Source organism: Salvelinus fontinalis, chromosome 13 (assembly GCF_029448725.1).
Source record: "Salvelinus fontinalis isolate EN_2023a chromosome 13, ASM2944872v1, whole genome shotgun sequence".
Classification (NCBI taxonomy): Eukaryota; Metazoa; Chordata; class Actinopteri; order Salmoniformes; family Salmonidae; genus Salvelinus; species Salvelinus fontinalis.
This window is the reverse complement of record NC_074677.1, coordinates 53,950,012-53,974,984: the sequence shown is the minus strand read 5'-3', so window position 1 is coordinate 53,974,984 and position 24,973 is coordinate 53,950,012. Positions and strand designations below refer to the sequence as shown.

The 24,973-nt window shown below is 48.5% G+C and overlaps 1 protein-coding gene across 1 annotated transcript in view; it reads left to right on the top strand.

The window, feature by feature from the left end:
* Window positions 1-23,407, top strand: part of LOC129869047 (mucin-2-like) — a 37,748-nt gene extending 14,341 nt beyond the window's left edge. The window contains exons 3-8 of the mRNA XM_055943507.1: window positions 6,834-6,984; window positions 7,186-7,303; window positions 8,376-8,414; window positions 8,510-8,551; window positions 10,773-11,451; window positions 22,067-23,407. Of these exons, the coding sequence (XP_055799482.1) occupies window positions 6,834-6,984; window positions 7,186-7,303; window positions 8,376-8,414; window positions 8,510-8,551; window positions 10,773-11,451; window positions 22,067-22,293 (1,256 nt within the window). The 3' untranslated portion in view covers window positions 22,294-23,407. The remainder of the gene's footprint in view (window positions 1-6,833; window positions 6,985-7,185; window positions 7,304-8,375; window positions 8,415-8,509; window positions 8,552-10,772; window positions 11,452-22,066) is intronic.
* Window positions 23,408-24,973: the final 1,566 nt, after the last annotated feature.

Here is a 24,973-nt window from a genome sequence, read left to right as displayed (position 1 = left end):
ACGCTGCGGTGTTACACACACACACACACACACACACACACACACACTCCCCGATACACGCTGCGGTGTCACACACACACTCCCCGATACACGCTGCGGTGTCACACACACACTCCCCGATACACGCTGCGGTGTCACACACACACTCCCCGATACACGCTGCGGTGTTACACACACACACACACACACACTCCCCGATACACGCTGCGGTGTCACACACACACTCCCCGATACACACTGCGGTGTCACACACACACTCCCCGATACAAGCTGCGGTGTTACACACACACACACACACTCCCCGATACACGCTGCGGTGTTACACACACACACACACTCCCCGATACACACTGCGGTGTTACACACACACACACTCCCCGATACACGCTGCGGTGTTACACACACACTCCCCGATACACGCTGCGGTGTTACACACACACACACACACACACACTCCCCGATACACGCTGCGGTGTTACACACACACACACACACACACTCCCCGATACACGCTGCGGTGTCACACACACACTCCCCGATACATGCTGCGGTGTCACACACACACTCCCGATACACACTGCGGTGTTACACACACACACACACACACACACCCACTCCCTGATACACACTGCGGTGTTACACACACACACACACACACACTCCCCGATACACACTGCGGTGTTACACACACACACACTCCCCTGATACACACTGCGGTGTTACACACACACACTCCCCGATATATATATATATACACACACACACACACACACACACACTCCCCGATACACACACACACACACACACACACACACACTCCCTGATACACACTAAGGTGTTACACACACACACACTCCCCGATACACACTGCGGTGTTACACTAACACACACTCCCCGATACACACTGCGGTGTTACACCTACACACACACTCCCCGATACACACTGCGGTGTTACACACACACTCCCGATACACACTGCGGTGTTACACACACACACACACACTCCCCGATACACACTGCGGTGTTACACACACACACACACTCCCCGATACACACTGAGGTGTTACACACACACACACTCCCCTGATACACACTGCGGTGTTACACACACACACTCCCCGATATATATATATACACACACACACACACTCCCCGATACACACACACACACACACACACACACACACACACACACACACACACACACACACACACACACACACTCCCTGATACACACTGCGGTGTTACACACACTCCCCGATACACACTGCGGTGTTACACACACACTCCCCGATACACACTGCGGTGTTACACACACACACACACTCCCCTATACACACTGCAGTGTTACACACACACTCCCCGATACACACTGCGGTGTTACACACACACACACACACACACATTCCCCGATACACACTGCGGTGTTACACACACACACACACACTCCCCGATACACACTGCGGTGTTACACACACACACACACACACACACACACACTCCCCGATACACACTGCAGTGTTACACACACACTCCCCGATACACACTGCGGTGTTACACACACACACACACACACACACACTCCCCGATACACACTGCAGTGTTACACACACACTCCCCGATACACACTGCAGTGTTACACACACACTCCCCGATACACACTGCGGTGTTACACACACACACACACACACACACACTCCCCGATACACGCTGCGGTGTTACACACACACACACACACACACACACACACACTCCCCGATACACGCTGCGGTGTCACACACACACACACACACTCCCCGATACACGCTGCGGTGTCACACACACACACACACACACACTCCCCGATACACGCTGCGGTGTTACACACACACACACACACACACTCCCTGATACACGCTGCGGTGTTACACACACACTCCCCGATACACGCTGCGGTGTTACACACACACACTCCCCGATACACGCTGCGGTGTTACACACACACTCCCCGATACACGCTGCGGTGTTACACACACACACACACACACTCCCCGATACACGCTGCGGTGTCACACACACAATCCCCGATACACGCTGCGGTGTTACACACACACTCCCCGATACACACTGCGGTGTTACACACACCCTGATACAAACTGCGGTGTTACATACACACACACACACACACACACACTCCCTAACACACGCTGCGGTGTTACACACACACACTCCCCGATACACGCTGCGGTGTTACACACACACACTCCCCGATATATATATATATACACACACACACACTCCCCGATACACGCTGCGGTGTTACACACACACACACACACACTCCCCGATACACGCTGCGGTGTTACACATACACACACACACACACTCCCCGATACACACTGCGGTGTTACACACACACTCCCCGATACACACTGCGGTGTTACACACACACACACACACACACACTCCCCGATACACGCTGCGGTGTTACACACACACTCCCTGATACACGCTGCGGTGTTACACACACACTCCCTGATACACGCTGCGGTGTCACACACACACTCCCTGATACACGCTGCGGTGTTACACACACACACACTCCCCGATACACACTGCGGTGTTACACACACACACACACACACTGCGGTGTTACACACACACACTCCCCGATACACGCTGCGGTGTTACACACACACACTCCCCGATACACACTGCGGTGTTACACACACATACACACTCCCTGATACACGCTGCGGTGTTACACACACACTCCCTGATACACGCTGCGGTGTTACACACACACACACACACACACACTGAGGTGTTACACACACACACACACACTCCCCGATACACGCTGCGGTGTTACACACACATACACACTCCCTGATACACGCTGCGGTGTTACACACACACTCCCCGATACACACTGAGGTGTTACACACACACACACACACACACACACTCCCCGATACACGCTGCGGTGTTACACACACACACACACACACACACTCCCCGATACACGCTGCGGTGTCACACACACACTCCCCGATACACGCTGCGGTGTCACACACACACTCCCCGATACACGCTGCGGTGTCACACACACACTCCCCGATACACGCTGCGGTGTCACACACACACACACACACTCCCCGATACACTCTGCGGTGTCACACACACACTCCCCGATACACGCTGCGGTGTTACACACACACACACACACACTCCCCGATACACGCTGCGGTGTCACACACACAATCCCCGATACAAGCTGCGGTGTTACACACACACACACACACACTCCCCGATACACACTGCGGTGTCACACACACAATCCCCGATACAAGCTGCGGTGTTACACACACACACACTCCCCGATACACGCTGCGGTGTTACACACACACACACTCCCCGATACACGCTGCGGTGTTACACACACACACACACACACACACACTCCCCGATACACGCTGCGGTGTTACACACACACACACACACACACACACTCCCCGATACACGCTGCGGTGTCACACACACACTCCCCGATACACGCTGCGGTGTCACACACACACTCCCCGATACACGCTGCGGTGTTACAAACACACACACACACACACTCCCCGATACATGCTGCGGTGTCACACACACACTCCCGATACACACTGCGGTGTTACACACACACACACACACACCCACTCCCTGATACACACTGCGGTGTTACACACACACACACACACACACACACACACACACACACACACACACACTCCCCGATACACACTGCGGTGTTACACACACACACACTCCCCTGATACACACTGCGGTGTTACACACACACACTCCCCGATATATATACACACACACACACACACACACACACACACACACACACACACACACACACACACACACCCCGATACACACACACACACACACACACACACTCCCTGATACACACTGCGGTGTTACACACACACACACTCCCCGATACACACTGCGGTGTTACACCTACACACACACTCCCCGATACACACTGCGGTGTTACACCTACACACACACTCCCCGATACACACTGCGGTGTTACACCTACACACACACTCCCCGATACACACTGCGGTGTTACACACACACACACACACACACTCCCCGATACACACTGCGGTGTTACACACACACACACACACACTCCCCGATACACACTGCGGTGTTACACACACACACACACTCCCCGATACACACTGAGGTGTTACACACACACACACTCCCCTGATACACACTGCCGTGTTACACACACACACTCCCCGATATATATACACACACACACACACACTCCCCGATACACACACACACACACACACACACACACTCCCCGATACACACTGCGGTGTTACACACACACACACACACTCCCCGATACACACTGCGGTGTTACACACACACACACACACACACACACACACACACACACACACACACACACTCCCCTATACACACTGCAGTGTTACACACACACTCCCCGATACACACTGCGGTGTTACACACACACACACACACACATTCCCCGAAACACACTGCGGTGTTACACACACACACACACACACACACTCCCCGATACACACTGCGGTGTTACACACACACACACACACACACACTCCCCGATACACACTGCAGTGTTACACACACACTCCCCGATACACACTGCGGTGTTACACACACACACACACACACACACACACACACTCCCCGATACACACTGCAGTGTTACACACACACTCCCCGATACACACTGCGGTGTTACACACACACACACACACACACTCCCCGATACACGCTGCGGTGTTACACACACACACACACACACACTCCCCGATACACGCTGCGGTGTCACACACACACACACACACTCCCCGATACACGCTGCGGTGTTACACACACACACTCCCCAACACACGCTACGGTGTTACACACACACACACTCCCCGATACACACTGCGTTGTTACACACACACACTCCCCGATACACACTGCGGTGTTACACACACTCCCCAACACACGCTACGGTGTTACACACACTCCCCAACACACGCTACGGTGTTACACACACACACACACACTCTCCAACACACGCTACGGTGTTACACACACACACTCTCCAACACACGCTACGGTGTTACACACACTCCCCAACACACGCTACGGTGTTACACACACACACTCCCCAACACACGCTACGGTGTTACACACACACACACACTCTCCAACACACGCTACGGTGTTACACACACACACTCCCCAACACGCGCTACGGTGTTACACACACTCCCCAACACAAGCTACGGTGTTACACACACTCCCCAACACACGCTACGGTGTTACACACACACACACACACTGGACTATAGAGTTAGATCCTTTCATCATCTCATAGTCACAGTTCACGTTGCAACACGAAGTGTTTGGAGACTGTTGCAGACCTAGTTTTGTGTTTCTTAGTGTGAAGCAGAGGAAATGGTGGTCTGTTACAAGCACAGGACCCAGGTGTCTGTGCAAAGCAGGAAGTGACTCCAGGCCCACTGGCCCCTTCCTTCCAAATATTAGCTGCGAACACAGCAGGAAGCATGCAGGACAAGCATTGTGGAGAACAAATAGACAGCATATGGCTGAAAAAAATAAAATAAAAGGTTTTGTGTTTTTCATCTGTTCAGTCATATTTACCATTTAGTTTGGCGTGTATATACTGTAGTTAATGTGTTGTCGAATGTTTGTGTAACTATATTTATGTAGCGTGTATGTGTACATCTGTATAATATGTAGCATGTAGGCTACATGACCAGTGCTGTTATGACAGGTCTTCCGTACATTGTATGTGTTCCTGTTTGGTTAGGTCCGTTTTTGGTTTGTGCCTGAGCTTTGAGCACAGAACGTGGCAGACTGGTGACGTTTGCTAGTGGCAGATGATAGACTGCAGTGCAGGGCGGGGCGTCTTATTGCCACAGTAACTAGGCCCGCGTGATCCCCGAATGCGCCACAGGTATGCAGATTTCAGGGATACAGTACGTACTAAATCAGAAATGGTACTGTTTGAGTTACAATGGAACATGACTTAGACCCCGGGTTTATGAGGGTCTCAGAACAGACGGGGTGTGATGTGAGGCAAGGCGGGAAGGAGTATTGGGACAGGGTTCCGAGAGTCCAGAGCACAAGTTTGACAAGTGTTTGTTGTCTGTAGTTAGTGTTTTGCGTTTTGAGAGAATTGTCTGTTTGCCTAGCTAGTATGTTTTGACTTGCCTGGGCTGAATTCAGGGCATGTCATCGTGGTTTGCCCCAGTGGAATTCCCTGCATTGGCCACAGGACAGGCTGGCAGAACCAGTTCACTGGTAATCTACTCTGGAGGGGTGCCTCCCCTTCTTTTCAACCAAAACCCTCACGATTAAGAAAGCCTCATGGAGAACATTCAAGTTTTTTCGTTTTGTAGCAATCACAATACATACAGAAAACAACATCAGAATAGCAAAGGATATTTACAAAGCAAGTAGGCTGGATAGCTGCCTCTACTGATCGTGTGTGTGTGTGTGTGTGTGTGTGCTGCTTTTTTTCCACGAAGGAACATTTCTCAGCCTTAACCCAATGTAACCACGTCATAGTATTCAATGATTTTGGTAGCTTTTCTCTTGTTTCCCCCCCCCCCCCCATCTGCTCTACTGCTGTCCATATATGGAGCCCATCAATGTCTGTTTACCACGGAAACATAAACATGACAAATCTTGGTTTTCCTCATTTGGCAAGAATGTCTCGTTCTCTGTTGCGTCCAATAATATGACTCCAGTGTGTTTCATGTCCCCTGTAGCCAACCGTAAGAATGTGAGCTGGTTGCTGGGCAGGGACGGTGATGTGGCGGTCATGGTGATTGGAGAGGTGGACGAGCTGAAGACTTCTAAACTCATCTGTTCTGGGCCTGTGGAGAGGAAAGCACCACCGAGCCTGCACAATAGCACACGGTACGGACGCGTCAGCAATACCAGCAGCGTTTTTTTTATTTTTTTTGTTAATTTTTTTATTTTATTTTTTATTTTGTAAAATATTTTTTACCTGCAGTTCTGTGGAGTTATAATAGTCCATGTCAAATTAAGTAGGAGTTTTTTGGCGTTTGCCATTTTCTATCATCCCTGTTTTGATTATCCTATCTGGTCCGTCTGTAGCCACCAGACAACCCCCCCGAAGAGCAACCTGGTAAACAGACCTGTCTCAGAATCTGTCAGAACTGGGAGAGAGAGCCTGCTTCCCAAAACACAGCCAGGGATACAGCTCAATTTAAAGGTGAGTGTGTGTGTGTGTGTGTGAGACCTTCCTGTGGCTGTCATTAATCTCGGACACAGCTGAGGGCCAGTGAGACGAGGGAGAGTCATTGCTCAGCAGCCAAATAAATCACCCCTTCTATCTCTCCCTCTCCTGACTGTTCCCTTCCTCCATCCCTCCCTCTTCTACTCCCCATTGTCACCTCCAACACGCGCAGAACACCTCTCTCCCTTGCTCTTCTCTTTCCACCTCAGCCACATCCTGTCCATCCCTCTCTTCCCTCCCCACATCTTGTCTTCCACTTTGTTTTGTACAGTTCATGTCATTCCTCTCCTCCCTGTTGCATTTGTGTTTCCCGCTGTCTGGGAGTCGGTGGAGGCTGCTGAGGGGAGAGCGGCTCATAATGACGGCCGGACCGGAGCAAATGGAATGGCACCTGGAAACCATGTGTTTGATGTATTTAATACTATTCCGCTCCAGCCGTTACCACGAGCCCGTCCTCCCCAATTAAGGTGCCACCAACCTCCTGTGCTGTCCCTAGTGTGTGTGCCACCCCTGTGTGTTTGCGTAAATCTGTATGTAAATTAAGTATTTTAATTGTGTAGGAGGGGGTGTGTAGGAGGGGGTGTGGTTATTATGTGTTATAGTAAACCCTGCCTATTTGGTTTGACCCTAAATATTTGAACCGAACCATGAAATTGAGAAGCGTGCTGGTGTCACATGTATTGTGTGTGGTGGGGGAGGTTACCTCCGTTTTCACGCTATCTTAAAAAGAGGGAGAAGATTTTCAGAGTTGTCATGGTAACCCTTTTGCACATAGCGAGCGCAGGCCAGGGTGGACACTCCATCTTGCCTGTAGAGCATACCAGTGCCCCAGGCACCCACGGGCTGGTACCGCAAACGTCAGAAATGTTTCGAGAATAGTCCGAATAAGCACAAGGAAATGAATCTAAATGTATAGGCCTTGTGCAGGTCTATAGTGTGCTTACACTTTATACATTTGTTGCACGCCCAAAGCAGGTTCCAGTCAGAGAAAGTAAAGTGCGTTTAAAATCTGTCAAACCAACTTGACGTGTTCCTGCTATTCCAACAGGAGAACACTGAGGAAGTGAGGACATTGCCCCCTCTACAGGTATGGTTATGTACTGCACATATCACTGCTTTGTCCGTCTGCTCAGAAGCTATTAGTAGCCCAGTAATGCCTGTGTTTGTGTGTTCAACCCACAGGTGTCAGTGGGTGAGCAGCAGCCACCTGCAGCACTTGAAAAAGTAAGCATTACATGTTTGTGAGTTTGGCTTCCGTAAATCAGAGTTTGTGCATTATGCACATTGAGGACATTTGTTTTGTTTATGCCTTGATAAAGGTAGGTATGCAGCGACAGTAAAGGTAAACCAGTGTATTAATAGTCGTTTGATTCAGTGTTTTGATTCCGTATTAATATTAATACTGAATCAAACTACTACTATTAATACACTGGTTTACCTGTTATGTTGGTAATAATTTTGTTTTTTAAATGCTACGTTCATTTAACACTGAGTTTAGGTATGTATAACGCTGTGCACGGTTGTAGAGTAAGAGGGTGGGTTATTTCCTGGGTTGGGAGGGCAAGCCATTTGATCGCCACTTCCCTGAACAGCGACGATGATGATATCATCAGTGGCATATACTCAAGTGTCATGTAAGCAAAGACAGGAAAGTACAACCACAATCTCGTAGTATTCCTGGCTGGGTATGGGGTTGAGAAAGCAACAAGTTAGTCATTGTCTCAGCGGCGCTAGTAGTGGCAGGTTTCAGCACGAATAGCCATGACACAGACATGGATGGTTCGAATTCGAAACGCTTGCTCAAATATCCTGGCTAAGTGTGGTTTGCATTCCACTAATCCACACTTCGGCTCCCCTTAAATATGGCTTGAACACGTCTGACTTTTCTGGACACCCACACCCCTTTTCTCTCTCTCTCTTTCTCACTCTTTCCCTCTCTTCCTCACTCTTTCCCTCGTTCCAGGGTGTGGAGGTTAGGCCAGCTGTCCCTTCACTCTCAGCCTCTCTCCAGAACCTCTTTCTCCCAGCTGTCTCTCTCTCTCTCTGTTCCAGCTGCTCCTGGCCTGGCCGCCTCACCCCTCATACTCTCTCTGTCTCTGGGGGAGCAGCTGAACTGTAGCAGCCCTCCAGTATGTATGTCATCGCTCTCTACCTCATGCTGCAATGGGACTGGGTTGGGGTGGGGTGGAATGAAGGGTGTTTCTGTGCGATTGTTTTGTGTTCTTTTTGTTTGTGTGTGTGTGCATGCAGGCTGTATCACAACCGGCCGTGATTAGGAGTCCCATAGGGCGGCGCACAATTGGCCCAGCGTCGTCCGGGTTTGGCCGGTATAGGCCGTCGTTCTAAATAAGAATTTGTTCTTATTAAATGACTTGCCTAGTTAAATAAAGGTAAAATAAATGTGTGTGTGTGTACGAGGAGCGGAATCGCTGGAGCTTGGTTTCTGGGCTCCTCTGGAGCAGATGGTTGATCAGGGTATTAAAACGCCAGAGACAGGAGAGGGTGTCAGTCACAGATGGATGAGATTGTGGGATTGTCTCCTGAGGTTTGCACAGGGGAGATCTCCTTCCCTCTCGTCTCCTACTGCACGCAGCCGAGCCGAACCGCAGGAGAACACTCTATCACTCCGTTCATGCATCCTTACACAAGACTCCTCCCAAACACAGCGCTGCACATCTCTGCCAACCCATGTCAAAGTCCTAATGCACAACCCCACCCTATTGTTACATATGATAGGTCTGAGAGACTAAGGTTCTGAAACCATTTGTTAAAACATAGATTTGTTTGTTATGTACAATCCATGTTAATTGTAACTGTACTACCATCCAAATGACTATGATCTCTGGCAACGGTATTTGGAGCTGATAGTTGTTTGTGGTGGGGGGGGGGGGGGGGGGGGGGGGGGTGATTTGGTACTGCTGCTGCTACAGTGAGGGGTCTTAAACTGTCGATCTGAGAGATGGAGAGGCAGGACGGTAGGGATGGAGACACCCTGAGATTAGGAGGGCAGAGGAGTACAGCAAATAGGATGGATGCAGAGGTCGCCTTAAACCTGCCCTTAACTCAGGCCTGGGCAATTCCAGTCCTCGGGGGAATGATTGGTGTCACACCTTCCCATCCCTAGCAAACACACCTGATTTAAACTAATTGCATTTTTAACTGAAGATCATGATTAGTTGATTATTGGAGTCAGGTGTGTTAGCTGGGACTGGGGCAAAAGTGTGACACCAATCAGGCCCCTGAGGAGTTGCCCAGGCCTGCTTAGCTCATGGTGTCTGCACGCCATGTCTCATTTTATTTTGGGGGATACTTACTGTGTATGGAAGCATGCCATCAAACCTCTCAGTAACCTAAAGGCATTAGATTCTGGTAGAACGATTGCTGAACATGCAAATCAAATGGTATGAATGAATCGGACACTGACTCTTCTTTCCTGTTTCCCCAGCAAGCTGAGTTGAAGCAGGATTTAGAGGTCGATGCTCCAGAGGAGAAGCCAGCCCTCTCGTCCTACAGACCTCACTCAAGAGCTGGCACTGCCAACCCGAGGCTGGATACCGCGCTCTCCCCTGTCCCGAAGAACTTCACCATCACACCATCCCCTGTCCTCAGCTCCACACCATCCCCTGTCCCTACCGTCACACCGTCCCCTCTCCCCAGCACCGTAACAGTGTCTCCGGTCCCTGGCATTGTCACACCGTCTCCTGTCCCCCGCAGCAATGCCATCCGAGACGCTCTAGAGAAGAGCACTGCCAAAGCGTGCGCTTCAGAGAAGACCATCGCGTCCTCTCCCGTCCCTAGCTCTGTCAAAACGTCCCCTGTTCCCAGTGTGACCCCGTCCCCTGTCCCCAGCTCCACTCCGTCCCCTGTCCCCAGTGTCTCACCGTCCCCTGTCCCAAGCTCCACTCCGTCCCCTGTCCCTAGCATCTATTCATCGTCCCCTTTCCACAGGACCATCACTCCATCCCCTGTGGCTAGCAGCACGGCCATAAGAGACGCTCTAGAGAAGAGCACCACCAAACCACATGGTCCGGAGAAGACAGCCGTCGTCCCGCTGTCCGTCACAACCAGACTCCACCCCGAGGAGCCGGCTGAGCCCCACCCCCAGGAGACACCCAGCAGCCGAGGTAAGAGAGTAGAGCAGCATGGGAGATTGGGTCCCCTCCATAGCGACGTATATAGATCTCTGCTTGGAAATGGCCTGTTTTAGCATGGACATTGCCATTAAGGGATTCTACCATTTTTAAAGCAGTCAACTGGGTGGGGATTTCTATGGGTTGGGAGCGATCAGCCATTGACCAGAGCATTGTCTTCTTCAAACTGGATTATACGGTTTGTAAAAAGCTTTAAGCTATATTATAGTGGCCACAATAAATTAATGACACATAATATTTTGGTTCAGGACTCCAGCAGTGCAGGGGGCGGTAAATCACCAATATTAGCTTTATACATTTTTCAAACGCAGAAGAACATTTATACAGCATCAATGGCACAGATGCAACATTCCAACACGGAGTGTATTGAGATGGTTGTGAATGGTGGGAGTAACAGATTCGGGCCCGGAAGCATGCAAACACCAGGACACATTTTTATTGAACACTTTTGGTAATGAAGTTGTACCCCCCCCCAAAACAAAAAGGCAGCCCCCACATGGCAGGGAAGAGAATTGCCTATGTGACAAAGATTATCTGACATCGAATCCCTTTTACCTGGTGTGTGTTCATAATGGACAGTTACACCATGGTTCTGCAGTAGGCCTCTATAGTGTAGGTTAGGCTTTCCTAGTGCAGTTTGCGATGGGGATTCATTTGCCCAGCGTCCTAGCCAAGTGCTGCCTCAGCCCACTGGAATCTTTATGAACTGGCAGACTAAAAGCAGGCCAGTGCAGCCTTGGGGGGGGGGAAGCGGTATCATGGTCCCACATCTCCTCTGCCTCTCTATTGGCTACTCGCTCTCGGGCTGATCTCTTACTATCTGTGTTTGTCTAACGTTTTCCACAGTCCCTCTAAACGAGCATGACTTTTATCAGTGCATGATGATATATGTATTTTGTATCGCTGAGCCGCACATATAGTGAGTTATTGACTTTGCCCTTGTAGTTGATTGCTTTATGGCAGCGTCTCTGTGTCTTGTTGCAGATTTTTTTACATTTTATTTGGTCTCCCCTATTCCATGGAATTCCTCAGTATCTTAGCTTGTCTAGCTTCCCCTAACTGTGTAATATTAGGAGTGAGTTTAGTATCAGTCTAATTAGCAACGTTTGGACAGCGTTCCTCTGGGTGATCAGGAGAGGCTGGTGGTTTTGATCAACGGCACACATCCCAGCTCGACAGACAAGTGACCCAGTTCACAAACCAGACACAGACTGAGAGGGAGCTAGACCAGCACCACCCAGTGGACCTCTGATCACACTGCAGCCAGTCCTCTACCAGAGTTAGTAGGAACAAAACTGTCTGCCTCTACAGTCTCCCCCTGCTGGATGTGTGCTAACCTTACAATGAGATGAAGAATTGTGTTTCTTTGTCCTGGTTGTGGAACCTGTAATTCAACTAGAACATATTCATGGTTTGCATGTTTCTTCACAATGTTGAGACATTTCAAGTGAAGATGGTGAAGTCGTATGTCATTTGAACGGGTTACTTATTTTCAGGTGTTTTTAAATAATATACATATTTCTTTGTATATATTTCCAATCAATCTATCTATCTCTGTGTGTGTGTGTGTCAAATCACATTTTATTGGTCACATGGTTAGCAGATGTTATTGGGAGTGTAACGAAATGCTTATGCTTCTCGATCTGACAGTGCAGCAGTACCGAACAGGTAATATCTAACAATTCCATAACAAAACCTAATACACACAATCTAGTAAAGGAATGGGATGAGAATATATAAAATATATGGATGAGCAGTGACAGAGCGGCTAAGATGCAATAGATAGTGAAGGATACCGTATACAGTTTATACATGTGAGATATGTAAACATTCTTAAAGTGGCATTATTAGAGTGACTAGTGTTCCATTTATTAAAGTGGCCAATGATATCAAGTCTGTCGGCAGGCAGCCGCCTCTCTGTGCTAGTGGTGGCTGTTTAACAATCTGATGGCCTTGAGATAGAAGCGGTTTTTCAATCTCTCTGTCCCAGCTTTGATGCACCTGTACTGACCTCGCCTTCTGGATGGAAGCGGGGTGAACAGGAAGTGACTCGGGTGGTTGTTGTCCTTGAGAATATTTTTGGCCTTCCTGTGACATCGGATGCTGTAGGTGTCCTGGAGAGCAAGTAGTTTACCCCCGGTGATGCGTTGTGTAGACCGCACCACCCTCTGGAGAGCCCTGCGGTCGAGGACGGTGCAGTTGCCGTACCAGGCGGTGATACAGCCCGACAGGATGCTCTCAATTGTGCACCTGTAAAAGTTAGTGAGGGTTTTCAGTGACAAGCCACATTTTCTTTCAGCCTCCTGAGGTTGAAGAGGCGCTGTTGCGCCTTTTTCACCACGCTGTCTGTGCGCGTGGACCACTTCAGTTTGTCGGTGATATATAGACAGAGGAACTCAACTTTCCACCTTCTCCACTGCTGACCTGTCGACGTGGATAGGGGCGTGCCCCCGATCATCTCTTTTGTTTTGCTGACATTGAGTGAGAGGTTATTTTCCTGACACCACACTCCGAGGGCCCTCACCTCTTCCCTGTAGGCTGTCTCGTCGTTGTTGACAATCAAGCCTACCACTGTCGTGTCGTCTGCGAACTTGATGATTGAGTTGGAGGCGTGCATGGCCACGCAATTGTGGGTGAACAGGGAGTACAGGAGAGGGCTGAGAACGCACCCATGTGGGCCCCCAGTGTTGAGGATCAGCGGAGTGGAAATGTGTTTTCCTACCTTTACAACCTGGGGGGCGGCCCGTCAGGAAGTCCAGGACCCAGTTACACAGGGCGGGGTCTCAAGCTTAAACGAGTTTGGAGGGTACAATGGTGTTGAATGCTGAGCTGTAGTCAATGAACAGCATTCTTACGTAGGTATTCCTCTTGTCCAGATGGGATAGGGCAGTGTGCAGTGTGATGATGATTGCGTCGTGTGTGGACCTATTGGGGCGGTAAGCAAATTGTAGTGGGTCTAGGGAGAGTATGTGGAGGTGATATGATCCTTGACTAGTCTCTCAAAGCACTTCATGATGACAGAAGTGAGGGCTACAGGGTGATACTCATTTAGTTCAGTTACCTTAGCTTTCTTGGGAACAGGAACAATGGTGGCCATCTTGAAGCATGTGGGGACAGCAGACTGGGAAAGGGATTGATTATGTCCGTAAAACACAGCAACCAGCCCGTCTGCGCATGCTCCGAGGACACAGCTAGAGATGCCGTCTGGGCCGGCAGCCTTGCGAGGGTTAACACGTTTAAATGTTCTACTCACTAAGGCCACGGAGAAGGAAAGCCCGCAGTCTTTGGTAGCGGACCGTGTCGGTGGCACTGTATTGTCCTCAAAGCGTGCAAAGAATTTGTTGTAATTTGTCTGGGAGCAAGACTTCAATGTCCGTGATGGGGCTGGTTTTCTTTGTCTGTAGATCCTGCCACATACGTCTTGTGTTTGAGCCGTTGAATTGCGACTCTACTTTGTCTCTATACTGACACTTTGCTTGTTTGATTGCCTTACGGACAAAATAACTACACTGTTTGTATTCGGCCATGTGTCCAGTCGCCTTGCCGTGATTAAATGCGATGGTACATGCTTTCAGTTTTGCACGAATGCTGCCATCAATCCACGGTTTCTGGTTAGGGAAGGTTTTAATAGTCACAGTGGGTACAACATCTCCTATACACTTCCTTATAAACTCGCTCACCGAGTCAGCGTATACGCCAATGTTATTGTCTGAAGCTACCCAGGAAACATATCCCAGACCACGTGATCGAAGCAATCTTGAAGCGTGGAATCCAATTGGTCAGACCAGAGTTGGATAGACCTAAGAACGGGTGCTTCCTGTTTTAGTTTCTGCCTATAGGAGGGGAGCAACAAAATGGAGCTATGGTCAGATTTGCCAAAAGGAGGGCGGGGCCTTGTATGCAATCCGGAAGTTAGAGTAGCAATGGTCGAGCGTGTTACTCGCTCGTGTACTGCAATCGATATGCTGCTAGAATTTAGCAAGCCTTGTTCTCAGATTAGCTTTGTTACAATCCCCAGCTACAATAAATGCAGCCTCAGGATACACGAGATCTTCAGTTTCTTGGCAATTTCTCGCATGGAATAGCCTTCATTTCTCAGAACAAGAATAGACTGACGAGTTTCAGAAGAAAGTTATTTGTTTCTAGCCATTTTGAGCCTGTAATCGAACCCACAAATGCTGATGCTCCAGATACTCAACTAGTCTAAAGAAGGCCAGTTTTATTGCTTCTTTAATCAGCTCAACAGTTGTCAGCTGTGCTAACATAATTGCAAAAGGGTTTTCTAATGATCAATTAGCCTTTTTTAAAATGATAAACCTGGATTAGTTAGCACAACGTGCCATTGGAACACAGGAGTGATGGTTGCTGATAATGGGCCTCTGTACACCTATGTATTCCATTTACAATCAGCCGTTTCCAGCTACAATAGTCATTTACAACATTAACAATGTCTACACTGTATTTCTGATCAATTTGATGTTATTTTAATGGACAAAGAATGTGCTTTTCTTTCAAAAACAAGGACATTTCTAAGTGACCCCAAACTTTTGAACAGTTGTGTGTGTATGTATATGTGTATATATATATATATATATATATATATATATATATATATATATATACAGTACCTGTCAAAAGTTTGGAGACACCTACTCATTCAAGGGTTTTTATTTATTTTTACTCATTTCTACATTGTAGAATAATAGTGAAGACATCGAAACTATGAAATAACACACATGGAATCATGTAGTAACCAAAAAAGTGTTAAGAGACCGCCATGGTTGAGTGTGTACGTGTTGTTCTTGTAGGTACCCATATTTTATGTATGGGAGAGCCTATCGGTGTTTACACACAGTTTGAGGGAGTTTGTTCATGTTTGTTACTACCTCTGACAGGTTTTATTTTTGGGTTTAATGTGTTTGTGTGAGTATATAAGATATGAGTGTGTTAATGTGTACATTGACCTATGTCCATGCATGTTAATGCATGTTGATGTGTGTGTGCAGCCCAAGGTTGGGGGGGTTGGGGTAGAGAGTAGGTGATAGTGTGCGTGTGAGTATGTGTGCATGCGAGTGTATCAGTCTCCTGCAGCTGCTGGCTCGCTGAGTGTGTGTGTGCCTCGCTCTCTCCCTCGGCTTGCCTTTCCTCTCCTCACCTTCAGAGAGAAGGACACACATTCCAGCGCTGCTTCCCGACTCTGGCCCGGGGCGACGCTCGGCCGGAGCTGATAAGTGACAGGGCCCCCAGCCTCCACACAGCGCCGTGCCGGGCCCCCCTCCCCCTCCCAACCCTGACCCTCCCGCGGCCTGGCTCACTGCACAGACGTGCCGCTCCGGAATTCTGCCCTCTGCCCCACTTCTGCCCGCCCCCCCCCCCCTCCGTGCCAGAGAGGAGGGGGTATTTAAAGAGCTAGGCTTGCTTTTATTTTGGTGCTGGTGGGTGACACTGCAGCCCCCCTCTCTCCCCCACTGCATGTATGGGCTGGGACTGGGCCGAGGTGTGAAGAGCGGGAGCCGCCTCAAAGGTCTGTCTGAAGACAGTGAGACAGACAGACAGTCACTGTATCATATTGACCAGTGACTTCGAGCAGAGGGAAATTCATGTAACTGTGATCAGGTGTTGCCAAGGTTTTCTACAAATGGCTGCACAGTTAGCGGAGCGGACTGCTTTTCTTCTCGCTCCATTTGTGTTGACAGAGCTGAGAGTCTATCGGCTTGATGTTTGGCTTTTTGGTTTCTGGTAGAACGTTCTGCATGGGTTTGGGCAGTTCTTTGTTAAGACAGGTTAGGTTGGCGTCTGGTTTCTAGAGGTATCGGGTTCATCTTCCTCACATGGATGTTTTCTCAGAGGGATAAAAAATATACATTTTAAGAAAAAGCATAATTCTTCTTACTATTCCCTCACGGTACCCACATGTAATGGTCAGGAATACGTTGCACGCTTGCATTCTCAAGCGCATGCACGTGCAGGCACACACATACTCCTTGTGTTTAGCATTCCAATCAGAACCAACACCAAAACCCAAGCACCAAAAAGCCTCCGACCACGTGTGCCTGTGACTCTGTGCCTGTGTCTCTGTGCCTGTGTCTCTGTGCCTGTGTCTCTGTGCCTGTGACTCTGTGCCTGTGACTCTGTGCCTCTGTGCCTGTGCCTCTGTGCCTGTGTCTCTGTGCCTGTGTCTCTGTGCCTGTGTCTCTGTGCCTGTGTGTCTGTGCCTGTGACTCTGTGCCTGTGACTCTGTGCCTGTGTCTCTGTGCCTGTGTCTCTGTGCCTGTGACTCTGTGCCTGTGTCTCTGTGCCTGTGTCTCTGTGTCTCTGTGCCTGTGCCTGTGTCTCTGTGCCTGTGACTCTGTGCCTGTGTCTCTGTGCCTGTGACTCTGTGCCTGTGTCTCTGTGCCTGTGTCTCTGTGTCTCTGTGCCTGTGACTCTGTGCCTGTGACTCTGTGCCTGTGACTCTGTGCCTGTGACTCTGTGCCTGTGTCTCTGTGCCTGTGCCTGTGTGTATGCGTGCGTGCATGCGTGTCCAACCTCGATCGCTGGAGCCTATCCAGGGTTTCCGTGGTGACCACACAACACAGCGAGACAATCAGAGGCAGGCCCACGCAGTGCGGCGAGAGGACATTAACACAGGAACCGCGGGTCAGGGGGCAGAGGAAGGGAGGGGGGAAAGGGAGAGGGTGGTGGAGGCAGGGGGGCAGAGCTACAGGGGAAGGAGGGAGGGAGAAAAACAACAAAAGAAAAGTAAAACCTTTAAAGATAGTTTGGGCCTGTCTCTTTCATGCCTCACCGCTATCAAGTGTTTGCTTTAAAGCTTCTTTGGCCATAGAACTGACTGCCTCTCCTGGGCTGCACACACACCCTCTACACTAAACACAGACCCTCAGTGTCTGAATCGAATGTGGTGGGTTTAGTCGGGTGGGTGGATGCGTGACTGAGTCGGTGAGCATGAGGGTGTGTGTATTTGTGTGTGTGTGAATGTGCTTGTCTGTACGTGTGTGAGTAAAGTGGGTATCAGAAGTGTTCACCCCCCATTGATTTTTTTTCTTCACATTTTGTTGCGTTACGAAGTGGGATTGAAATAGATTTCATTTAGGTTTTTATCACTGATCTACACAAAATACTCCATGTCAAAATGGGAAGAATTATACACGTTTTTTCAAATGAATTAAAAATGAAATAAGTCATTGCATAAAGGAGGTATTCACCCCTTTTGTTTAGGCAAGCCTAAATCAGTTCAGGAGTCTAATTTGTCTTATCAAATCACGTAAGTTACGTGAACTCACTCTGTGTGAAATAATAGGGGTTGACATCATTTCTTTGACTACCTCTTCCTCTGTCCCCCGTACATACAACATATGTATGGTCCCTCAGTCAAGTATTGAATTTTAAGCACAGATTTAACTACAAAGACCAGGGTGCTTTTTAAAAGCCTCATAAAAGAAGGGCCGTTATTGGTAGAAATACCAAATCAGATTTTGAATAGATCTTTTAGTAGCGATGCTGTGGATGATGTACAGTCAGTCGTGGCCAAAGGTTTTGAGAATGACACAAATATTAATTTCCACAAAGTTTGCTGCTTCAATGTCTTTAGATATTTCTGTCAGATGTTACTATGGAATACTGAAGTATAATTACAAGCATTTCATAAGTGTCAAAGGCTTTTATTGACAATTACATGAAGTTGATGCAAAGAGTCAATATTTGCAGTGTTGACCCTTCTTTTTCAAGACCTCTGCAATCCGCCCTGGCATGCTGTCAATTAACTTCTGGGCCACATCCTGACAGATGGCAGCCCATTTTTGCATAATCAATGCTTGGAGTTTGTCAGAATTTATGGGTTTTTGTTTGTCCACCCGCCTCTTGAGGATTGACCACAAGTTCTCAATGGGATTAAGGTCTGGGGAGTTTCCTGGCCATGGACCCAAAATATCGATGTTTTGTTCCCCGAGCCACTCAGTTATCACTTTTGCCTTATGGCAAGGTGCTCCATCATGCTGGAAAAGGCATTGTTCGTCACCAAACTGTTCCTGGATGGTTGGGAGAAGTTGCTCTCGGAGGATATGTTTGTACCATTCTTTATTCATGGCTGTGTTCTTAGGCAAAATTGTGAGTGAGCCCACTCCCTTGGCTGAGAAGCAACCCCACACATGAATGGTCTCAGGATGCTTTACTGTTGGCATGACACAGGACTGATGGTAGCGCTCACCTTGTCTTCTCTGGAAAAGCTTTTTTCCGTATGCCCCAAACAATCGGAAAGGGGATTCATCAGAGAAACTGACTTTACCCCAGTTCTCAGCAGTCCAATCCCTGTACCTTTTGCAGAATATCAGTCTGTCCCTGATGCTTTTCCTGGAGAGAAGTGGCTTCTTTGCTGCCCTTCTTGACACCAGGCCATCCTTTAAAAGTCTTCGCCTCACTGTGCGTGCAGATCCACTCACACCTGCCTGCTGCCATTCCTGAGCAAGCTCTGTACTGGTGGTGCCCCGATCCCACAGCTGAATCAACTTTAGGAGAATGTCCTGGCGCTTGCTGGACTTTCTTGGGCGCCCTGAAGCCTTCTTCACAACAATTTAGCTGCTCTCCTTGAAGTTCTTGATGATCCGATAAATGGATGATTTAGGTGCAATCTTACTGGCAGCAATATCCTTGCCTGTGAAGCCCTTTTTGTGCAAAGCAATGATGACGGCACGGGTTTCCTTGCAGGTAACCATGGTTGACGGGAAGAACAATGATTCCAAGCACCACACTCCTTTTGAAGCTTCCAGTCTGTTATTCAAACTCAATCAGCATGACAGAGTGATCTACAGCCTTGTCCTCGTCAACATTCACACCTGTGTTAATGAGAGAATCACTGACATGATGTCAGCTGGTCCTTTTGTGGCAGGGCTGAAATGCAGTGGAAATGTTTTGGGGGGATTCAGTTCATTTGCATGGCAAAGAGGGACTTTGCAATTAATTGCAATTCATCTGATCACTCTTCATAACATTCTGGAGTATATGCAAATTGCCATCATACAAACTAAGGCAGCAGACTTTGTGAAAATTAATATTTGTGTCATTCTCAAAACTTTTGGCCACGACTGTATTAAACCACCCAGACACAACAAAGATAAAGTTGCCCTTCTGAACTGAGCTGCAGGACAGGAAGGAAACTGCTCAAGGATGTCACCATGAGGCCATTAGTGATTTTTAAAACAGCTACAGAGTTCAATGGCTGTAATGAGATAACTGAAGATGCATCAACATTGTAGTGACCCAAATAATTACCTAAAATAAGTAATAAAAATAATAATAATATTAATACAAAATATTCCAAAACATTCATCCTGTATGCAAAAGGCACTAAAGTAATTCAGTAAAAAAGAAAGACAATAGAATATACTTTTTGGCCTAAATGCAAAGCCTTATGTTTGGGGCAAATCCAACACAACACATGACTAAATGAATGCCTCCTTATTTTCAAGCATGAAGGTGGCTGCATCATGTTATGTGTATGCTTGACAGTGGCAAAGAATGGGGAGTATTCCAGGATAAAAAAGAAACGGGTTGGAGCTAAGCACAGGCATAATCCTAGCGGAAAACCTGGTTCAGTCTGCTTTCCATCAGACACTGGGAGATTAATTTACCTTTCAGCAGGACAATAACCTACAACACAAGGCCAATTTGCTTTCCATTAAGAGAGTGAAAGTTCCTGAGTGGCCAAGTTACAGTTTTGACTTAAATGTCCTTGAAAATCTATGGCAGGACTTGAAAATTGCTGTCTAGCCTTGAAAGAACTTGGCGTGCAAAGCTCTAAAACTAACCCAAGAAGACTCAGCTGTAATCGCTGCCAAAGGTGTTTCCGACATGTATTGACTCGGGGTACTTATCTAATCAAAGTATATTATTGTTTAATTTTTCATGAATCAAAAAATATCTATTTTTTTCTTCCACTTTCTTATTAGAGTATTTTGTGTAGGCCGTTGAGAGAAAATGACAATTTAAATCAATTTTAATCCCACTTTAACATGATAAAAAGTTAAGAAATCCAAGGGTATGTGTGTTTAAGTGTGTGTGTGTGTGTGTGTGCTCACACATCTGTGTCCCCCGGGGACGGCGGTAAAAATACTCGGCTCCTCAAGCCTTCTGGTGTCTGAACATCGTCTGTCTGCTCTCCGTCGCTGTCCCCGGGGCCCTCCTCCGCTCCCATCCCTCAATTATACCCCCTCCCAAACGTCGTGCCTCTCTGTCTCACACGCACACGCACACACACCAACTACACCCAGCTGTGTTCCCTGCTCCTCTTCCTATGAAGATGACCTCCAGTCTGGCATACTACAGCCCAGGACGGGAGAGTTCGGGAGGGTAGAGGAAGAAGGAAAGGGCGAGCAGGAGAAAGGGGGAAAACGCAGAAAGAGGAGATGGGATCAGGGAGAATGTTCCGTGATGGCAGTAAGGCTCACAGACTTCTTTTTATTAGCATTCCCAGTTACGGGGATGCGTGACAACAGACCAAGACATAGCAACCATAGTGCGCTTCAGCTCCGTTCGTTGATGCAAAAGGCACCTCTAACCATTCATCTAATGTCTGCCTCTGTCTCTCTCCCAGATATCCGCGTGATGGCAGCCTATCGCAGGGCCATGTCTGAGGATGTGGTGTCTGAGGGGGGCGGAGACACCTGTTCACGGAGTGGTCGGGTGGCTCAGCTCATGAAGAACTTCTGTGTGAAGAGCCCCACGCCCCCTGCACAGATCCCTCCTCCCCGCGGCAGCAAACCCCCCATCCCCACCAAACCCAACCACCTGCACCTGGTTGCCAGCCCCTCACTCAGGTAATCCACAGGACCTGACCACCAGGGCCACCCGCTGTCCTCCACCCCACCCAGGCCCCACTGAACACTGCTGGGCAGCCAGCCTGGGGGTCTCGGCAACTGGGGACAAGGACAAACGGAGGCAGGCCCCAAGGCTCTCAGGAACACAGCCAAACGTTTGACTCCATTGCTGTTACTCCAAAAGCAAAGCAATGAGAGTGGAGCTTTTGCCATTTTGACCTGTATGCCATGTTTTAATACTTAGTTTTATTTAGTATTGTAAATTGTACAGTAAATTCTCTCTGTGGGGAAAAGGTGTTGATTGTAGAACAGCGTCTTCCTTTGTTTCCTGCTTTTGCCTTTTTAATATTCAATGTTTTAATGACCGTATCATACCATGTCTTCTTCACCTGTCGATATACTTAAAAAAAAAAGAAAAATCTTGTCATGTACAAATACCACTTTATTGTTACATTTGGCGCACAATACGTTCACAAAGCTTTGTGCGATGTTATCAAGGTCATAAACCTGTTCTTGAGATTGCAACAAATCATGACAAATGTCAACTTGAATGACGCAGTACATTCCGTGTGCTAACAAATGACAGAGCCAAATTGATCGTACACGCCTGTCATGACCAAGGAGATGGGTAGAGTACAGTATGGCTGGACAGACGGGTAAAACCGGATGAGTGAGGGGAGGTGGTTCCTCCTTAATGTACGGCGCTCCTCACCGGGAGTAGCACCGTCAGCTTGTTTACTGTCACATCTCCCCTGACTGCCACCTGGCCGAACAAGCACCTTGCGCTATCTACCTGAGATTGACCAATGACAGTGCCAAACGCCTCTGCTCTGTGTCCCAGTGGACCGAACACTGGCAAGCCACACGGTCCGTGCCAAATAATACTTGTTAGCTGTGGTTAACCTGTCTGTTATTTTTCTGAATCTCACTTTTGATTGGTTGCACTCTTTTTTTTTTCTCTCTTTTTTTTTACTATGTTAATTCGGAGAGCGAGAGTGATGGTCTGGGTGTAACGAGTGTGTGTTGCCCCACACAAGGTGTGTGTCTTACTATGTGTGTGATGTCAGGCCTGTGTGGCGCAACCACAGTGGAACAATAAAATCATTTGACCCCTCCAAGCACTAGTGATGTGAGTTTTCCAAGAGGCAAGGCACACACCGTGTGTGTGTGTCTTCTGCATGATTGTCTCTCTTTATCCACTTTATATCCAGGATTTTTTTTTGCGGCACAGAAATGTACACCCGGTTAACTTTGGTTCCTTTTAGATTCCATGAGTGAAATTCAGAGTGAAAGTAGAGGGAAAAAACTCCCTATAGGCTTCCCCTCCCAGATCCCTATTTGGGTAGTTAATATAAAACAGCAATTCCCTCATTTAACCTCTCTTGGCTGCCCCCTGCTTGCCAGTCAAAGCAAAGCATTATACCTCTGAGGAGATGCAGTGCCAGCCCGCGAGGAAACGAGGGAGTGTGTGCGAGAGAGGGAGAACGACAGAGAGCGAGAGAGAGTTATTTCACTTTTTTTGTTTATCCATTTCACTTGCTTTGGCAATGTAAACATATGATTCCCAGGCCAATAAAGCCCATTGAATTGAGTGAGTGAAGCAGTTCTGGTCAGCCCTAATACACAGTCTGACAGGCTATGGATACATTTCAGATGACACGACAGAAGCCATTTAGCACATTGTTGATCATAACTTTCAAGTTAGTTTCCCGAAACCACAGACAATCCTATCTATCTAACATTGTATTCAACAAAGTCACATTCGTGCATGAGTGTTTTTTAAATAATTGACTTCAGTTTTGCAGCAACGTTAACAAACAACGGCGTGTAACCTCTGGGTAGTAAACATGCCCTCTTCTGATCAACATGTGTTTGATTAGACTCATACAGACAGAGTGGAGGTAGTTCTATTGTTTGGGAGGACAAGGAGGAGTGGTGTTGATTTTGATGTGGTGGGAGCAGGAGGGCCCTGTGATGTCATGGAGGGTTTTATCGCAACTCAGTCCGGGGGGGGGGGGGGGGTAGTGAGACGCTTTGGAAGTAAACACGTCAGCATTGTGGAGGATTTTCACACATCCCACCACACACGCACAGACAAACGCTCGCACACCAGAACACACTCGTGCTTACACGGACACTCGCACTGAAACGCACTCGCACTGAAACGCACTCGCAACCCACACGAACACTCGTACTGACACACAGCCGTGTGTGCAGACACTCACACACAGAGAGAGACATACAGTGATACACGAGACTGTGAGACAGCGCCTCGCTAGATCTCTCTCTCTCTCCCTGTGAGCCCAACAATGGCTACGGCTGTTCTCTGACGCACAGAGACGTCGCTGAGCAGTTTCCAGGCGAGTGCTGGAGGCCCTTGGTACCCCCCCCCCCCCCCCCCCCCCCACACACACACACACACACACACAAACTACTCCTCCTCCAAAGAGCCTGGCCACCGGCACCGTTGGGGCCCTCTGATGAGAGGTAAAAAAGGGTCCGTTGTTGTTGCGGAGCAGGGGAGATGGACGCCTCTGTTTTTCTCCTTCTCTCTGCCTCTATCTCCTGACGCCCACGGAAGGGGAAGTAAGGAACTAAAGCCAAGCAGAGCCGAGGAAGAAAAGCACTGCGTTATGAGGCGTTCCACTGGCCCCCCACCACCCCTCTCTCCCTCCACCAGCCCC